The sequence below is a fragment of the Calonectris borealis genome, chromosome 3 (genome assembly GCF_964195595.1).
Source record: "Calonectris borealis chromosome 3, bCalBor7.hap1.2, whole genome shotgun sequence".
NCBI lineage: Eukaryota > Metazoa > Chordata > Aves > Procellariiformes > Procellariidae > Calonectris > Calonectris borealis.
Genome location: NC_134314.1, coordinates 34,067,245 through 34,073,786, shown reverse-complemented (window position 1 = coordinate 34,073,786; position 6,542 = coordinate 34,067,245). Strand labels below are relative to the sequence as shown.

At 37.9% G+C, this 6,542-nt stretch overlaps 1 protein-coding gene across 2 annotated transcripts in view; it reads right to left on the bottom strand.

Moving 5' to 3' along the window:
- Positions 1 to 311: 311 nt before the first annotated feature.
- Positions 312 to 6,542, bottom strand: part of SMAP1 (small ArfGAP 1) — a 106,429-nt gene continuing 100,198 nt past the window's right edge. For both annotated transcript variants that reach the window (XM_075145306.1, XM_075145307.1), the window contains 3 exons: positions 4,704 to 4,872; positions 3,737 to 4,065; positions 312 to 1,295 (listed from right to left, as the gene is read on the bottom strand). In XM_075145306.1, the coding sequence (XP_075001407.1) occupies positions 1,161 to 1,295; positions 3,737 to 4,065; positions 4,704 to 4,872 (633 nt within the window). In that variant the 3' untranslated portion in view covers positions 312 to 1,160. The remainder of the gene's footprint in view (positions 1,296 to 3,736; positions 4,066 to 4,703; positions 4,873 to 6,542) is intronic.

The window sequence follows — 6,542 nt, the reverse complement described above, 5'->3', positions numbered from 1 at the left end:
CATTTCTGACCTCTCGTCTTAATAAACTGACACTTACCTTTGTTTTAAGGCTGTTTCCACATAGTAAAAACGATCAAGAGAAACATGGCTGCAATGGAGTATTTTCAAAATCATCATTTATGTACATACTTTTTGTATTTATCCAGCTTAATGGTGTAATTATAAACTGATTTTAAATCACGAACTGTTGATCTAAATATTTGCAGAAATGGATCCCCAAATTGAACATGTTTTCCTTCATTAAAAATAGACTAATTGAAGAAATAGCGGTCAAATAGGTCATACAATAATGAAATAAAAACCCACAATCATTTATGGATTTATCCTTTTAATATAGGGAAATAACATTTTATCATTATGAGGCACCATAAAATGTAAACACAATCACTGTCATAAACCTGGATATCTCTGCAAGGAAAAATACAGCTGTTCACATTGAGTTACCTTGTATACATATTGTGCCGCTAGTTTTCAGCATTAATACTGTGTACGTGCCTCGCGAGCCAGATTGGGTACTTTATCACAGGAAACTCAAATGGATCAAATGCTCGTTTTTACAAGAATAAACTATTGATTTGTAGAACTACAGCAACATCCAGGTTTATCTTTCTTTCAATAACCATATTCCCTGTTATGCACACCATAATAACATCACAGTGAAATGTATGATGAAACAAAATTTGTTTGATACACTAGAAAACATTGCTCAGTGATACATTTACATTCTATTTATATATGATTAAACATTTGTTCATACAGTACCTTCTACAGGATTACTGGGTAATTTTGGGGGGTCAGGGTTCATATTTTTGGATATTACTAACATGATAGCTACATCCCTTATATGCAAACATTTGATCTAGAATTTTGAGGGAAAAAAATCAGTAGGTGGTTAAGCAGCTTCTTAAATATATGGTCTATGAAATCATATGCATTGTATGAAAACGCTGCCAATGATGTATAAATGCATTCTTGATCTGCTTTTCACTACATCAAATTTAAATCAATATAGACCACAACACGGTCAGTCAGTTATATTCTTAATCTGAACAGCTGGGGAAAAAGAAAAAGAATATGTACATGGAAGGAACAGCGAAAGTAAATGCATTTGAACAAGGAATGTCAGGTGGCTGTTCGGGGCGAGACTTCTATTGCAACTTTCATTTCCACAGTTGTGTGCTGAGAGTCTGACCAGAGGAGCTTCCAGTCCATCCTGCCGCTGTGCTGGGGGGCTGGCCAAAGCCCATCACGTTGCTGGAGCTGCTGAGATTCATTCCAGCCATTTGCTGGTTCATCTGTGAAGCACACACACGTGTTAGTGCTGGTGCTGAAACACAACACACTGCGAGCCAAAAGGCAGTCGTACTTCCTAAGCTAGCAACCCAGTTAAAGTACGTTTTCCTAAAACTAGTATTTCTCGTTAAATAAAAATACTGACTCATGATAAGTTTCTACGCATTTTTCAAGACAGCAGCTTTTCTGGGACCAGTTTCTGTTCAAGCGATCACCATTATACATCAGTTGTCTGGCTGTAGCACTCGGTGTATATGTCAAGTCTGTATAAACACTCCGCTGGTGAATTTACAGAGCAGGTGACAAAGGAGTCCCATGTGTCTCCGTTGATTAAGAGCTTGCTTTCAAAGTTTCAAAGCTAACCAACAGAATTGTGGCGATACAGAAACACCAAAGCAAGTAATATAGCCTTGTCTACATTTGCAATTCCAGATGCTTTTTGTTCCAGCAATATTTCTTTGGAGATCTCAAAATCCTGAATACACAAGTTTTTGTAGAAATTGTCCATTTAGGTTGCAATCAACAAAGAATGAGGTGGATTTATAAACTGGAGTATTATCTAAATCTAACCATTCTTGCTAAAGAATCTCCTCAAGATACAACAATTTCTTAGAAACAAGTGAAATCATTCACATGAAATTAAACACGACATCTAGTTAAAAGTGGGAAAGAGTTCAAAATCCAGCACATTCGCTTCAGGGATGGTGCAAAAATATTTCTAGTCTCTACAAATATTATCTACTTACTTTAGTTTTCAGTGCTCAATGTAAAAACGTTCTTCAGGTTACTCTCCCTTGCCTTCTGAAAAATGAACGCTTACTGACAAGCCAAAACTCTAGCTGTACAGACAGAGTGAAGATGTCCCCTCTCATGAGTTTGAGAGCAAGAGAGCATTTGGAGCAATTAATAATCAGAGCCGATGAACAGGGATGTTGGATAAGCAACATTAGATTCAAGCATTACGTACAAATCAGAGTTCGTGTAAGCATGAGCGAACAATACCGGGTTGCAAAATGAAACAGAAACACTGGTGAAAAAAATTCTTAAGTCAATTGCAAACTCATTTTTCAGGGTAAAACTCAGTACTGTGTGCTTTCACATGTGTATCTGCAAAAACAACCCATCACTGAACATCGAAATTTAAAAAATGCTGATGAAAACATGCTTTACCTAGTTGTTAATCTCTTCTGGAGTAGAGTTCTTAAGAAGTAGACTACATATGTAAAGCATGCTATTCTGGTAAGTAAAGCAAGCTCTGCCCCTTCCAACTGGAGCCAGAGATTGGGTCACAGTTCCCCTACAAGCTGTGGAGTGTCAGCACACTGATAACGTCTGATGTGCAAGCAGTACAGAAACATGTTAAGAGCTTGTTCTATGAGCCAACTTTTAATATATATTTGATAAGAAGCATGATTTTAATTCAAAGCTGATATGGGTCTTTTTAAATTAGATACCTAGAAAAAGACCATTAGCAGTAAATCCACAGATTTTTTTTGTCTGACATTTTGAAATTCTCACCTTTTAAAAATTACTTTTCAAAGCAGGATGACAGCCTGTATTTTCAAAGAGGGGCTGTTTTATCCATTTAAGAAATGCTGCTTACCTTCATAAATGTTCACACCACAGGACTGAGCAGAACAGTAAAAATTAATACAATCCAACCTAAATAAGTCACTAAGGTTCACTTCCTGAACTACTAGAGTAAGCAGCACGGAATTATTATATTGTTCTTATAATTCAAACAATAGTATGAAAAAAATAGTTGCTATCATCCATACTGAACTCCAAGGGAATCATTTAGGTTTGTTGCCCCACAATAAGCTCTCAAATACCTGATTTCAAGATGTTTCATTGGATAATGTAGAAATATAGTACTAAGTGTACACTAACACTTTTAAAGAACCTTTTAAACATGTTTAAGAAATGTAAAAAAATAGAAATGTAAAATCTGTAGCATTTCCATGCTACAGATAAATAATAGATGAGCCTAAGCAAATGATCTACAGAACAATGCTGGAGTGCAAAGCACTGCACATTCCACTGAAATTTATCCTGAAGTCTGTAAACGAGGGTATTGTTAATGGCTATCCTCAAGCAATTAAACTCTGCTTTTAGTTGTAAGGCTGTGTTTACATTGCAGTATTTTTTAACTGCAGCTAAGCTAGCTTTTTTTACCTGGCTAGTTCAGATGCCAGGATGAGAGTAGCTACAGAAGCAGAGAACTGAGTTTGGTCTACCTTGGCAAAATTTATTCTCTGCTTACATACTAGTTATCTTTAATTGAATTATTCGCTGATTTTTTATCATGTGCCTCTGAGCAGTTCACAGTCCAGCAGTCTCTAACTTGGCTATGCCGCAACCTTCCTCCTACAGCCAAACATTTTGTATCTGAAAAGCAGCGTCCTTCCCAAAGCACTTTTGTCTGGGAATAGCAAGTCTTTACCTGAGAGAGGTTCCATTGAGCTTGTTGGTTTTGTTGCAATCCGTACTTATTTTGTGGCGTGACCATCTGTCCCACCATTCCACCTTGAGGTCCAACGACATTTTGAGGAAGTCCCATCACACCAGTCTGTGTAGTACCAGTAAATCCATTGGGCATTCCCATTCCTACCATCACACCTGTGCTCTGTCCCATGACTGGCACTGATTGTCCCATCATGTTTCCCATCATCCCAGTTGCTGCAGGCACAGGAACTCCCATGGCTGGAAAGCCTTGAAAATGAGTTGATGGTTGTGTGGTAAATGGCATAGAAGATGACCCCATGAACATACCTGCACCAGAGAAGGGAAGATTTCAGCAAAAGTGTTTTGTGATTTTCTCCCCCATCCCCCTAAGTCAGAAATGCACCAAAATAATTTTAAAGGATAACTTTGTCCAGTTGTATGTCAGTGCTGTTAATTTAGTTTCTGGTAAAAGTAAAAAATTCCTTAAAAACTCTCAAAGGAAAGGGACTCACCACCAGAGTTAACTGCCAAAAAGAGTTTGGCAAATCCCTGTGGTGAACCAGAATCTTTTAATCACTGTATTGGAAGTCTTTGTTTTCATACAAAGATAGCTAAAATTAAGATATGACAGCTCTGTACTTATCCTGGCAGCCTGCTGTTTGCACGGTGGAGACTCAGACCTTAAGCCATGAATTAGATAGCAGAAGCTGGATTCACAAATCTTTCAGTAAATTGTATACTTCATAATTTGAACAGCTATAAATAAATTAAAATCACTATTTTTTTTCTTTAGCTTCTGTATTACATTTCAGTAATCGTCTCATTTTTATAAATGGTAAAAATAAAAATCTTCATTTGAACATAGGTAGCAAGCTACCCAACCTTAGTTTTATACTTGTAGGAGATAACTATTCTAGGTAAAGCTTAAAACAGGACTGCATAGAAACCTTTACAAAATTATTTACCCGGAGCATTTTGCTGCTGCATGGTTCCTGTGCCATACAGTGATAAGATGGAGTCTTTGGAGAGTTGTTTCTTTGCCGACTCTTCGGATTTTGTTGTTTGCTCAGTGAATAGATCAAGATCCCCGGATACCGCAGACAAGGTGGCAGCTGCTGGCTTAGTGGAAGTGCTCTGGGAAATAAAGGTCAAGGCAGACTACTGAATGAAACCAGCAAAATATGTTATGTTAAATATTTACTGCACATCCTCACTCCTGAACCAAATAAAAACCAGTTCATTTACAGAAATTAACTTTAAGTAAATGAGGAATTAAAAAGATTTGGTATGACCAAAGACAAAAAAGCTGTACATACGATATGGAAAGAAGACCAGACGGAGGTTACAAAACACGCAAAACTAAAACCCCAACCAGCTCCGGGGCGTACACATACAGATTATTCATTCCTGTTGCTCCTACATTTTTCATCAGTGAGAAGCATAAATCATGAGCTGTAGTTAGATTATGAAAAATAATTAGGAAATCAATAAGGAGATTACAATTCACATCTCATTAATCCTCTCATAGGCAGAATAGATTAGAGAAGAGCTAGAACAAAAGATTAAGTGCTTTGGAATATACTACTGCAACTAAGATGAACAGTATTTTTGGAGAAAAGGCAAAAGTAAAATTTCAGTTGATCTACTTAAAGTAATAACATTTCTAAAATATGCTGTTTATAATTGGCTTAGAGTTCTTTAAGCACATTTCATTTATTGAGAGAGCATTTATCTAAAACTTACTGTAGTCTACAACTGAAAAACTAAAATGCAGGCAGGCTGTCAGGCTTCTTATTGCTCTTGCACCAAAATGTTTTGTAAACACATTACATCCAGGTGTCTCTCAGTGCTGTTATTTTGCTGCTCATACAGTTCCATGTGGGGGCTTCCTTAGGTAACTAGCCAATACACTGCATTCTTGTTAGATTTCTTAAATGCATCCTGTTACCAGTGGGAACTTTTAATGCAAATCAACTGTATATGCATTGAAAAAAAGCCAGGATTGCAATGCATACCTAAATGATGGCCTTATTTTAGTCCAGCTAAATGGTCCCCAACTCCTTAGCGTACACCTGCCTAATCCCACAGCACCTGCGAATTTCAACTCTTTCCTACACCGAAGGAAAATCCTCCTTGCACTACCACCATGAATGGACTGGATCCGCAACCAGGTCCGTCTGTTTACTGTCATCGCATACCAAAGTTTATCAGACAGACAAGAAGCCACCACAACATACGTAGATACGGTATCACACCTATATTCTTGCCTAAAGCAACAACCTCCAAACTTTTCCTGGTTTTGCGAGCGGGCTGCTGACTAGGCCCTGAAAAATCCACTATGGTCACACTGGATTTGTACAAACACCACAATACAAACATGCAATGTGCAGCTTCAGAAACCACATCTGACTCGTGAAGTGCTAAAAAGCTCTCGAAAAGCTAAAAAGCTCAGTGTTATAAATTGGAGGGGAAGAAAAACCCTGCAAAACCAACTAAATTGGCCAGAAACCACCAGGAGAAAGGAGTGCAGATTCACATGGTTGATGGTGAAACATCTCCAAAACTGCTGTGGAAAGGGAAGAGAAAAAGAACAAGAAATGGAAACTTGCTGGCAGCTGAAAACCCTGCATTTGTACAACAGCCAGTTTGGGCCAAGGACACTAGACCTTGGTAAGCAACAAAAGGTAGGGTGATGGCACTTACAAAGGGAAAGCAGACAGAACAGCACCAGGAATCGTTCAACTCCTGTGACACCTTCTCTCTGGCCAATGTACACTTAAAACTACCAACTTCCTTACGTACAT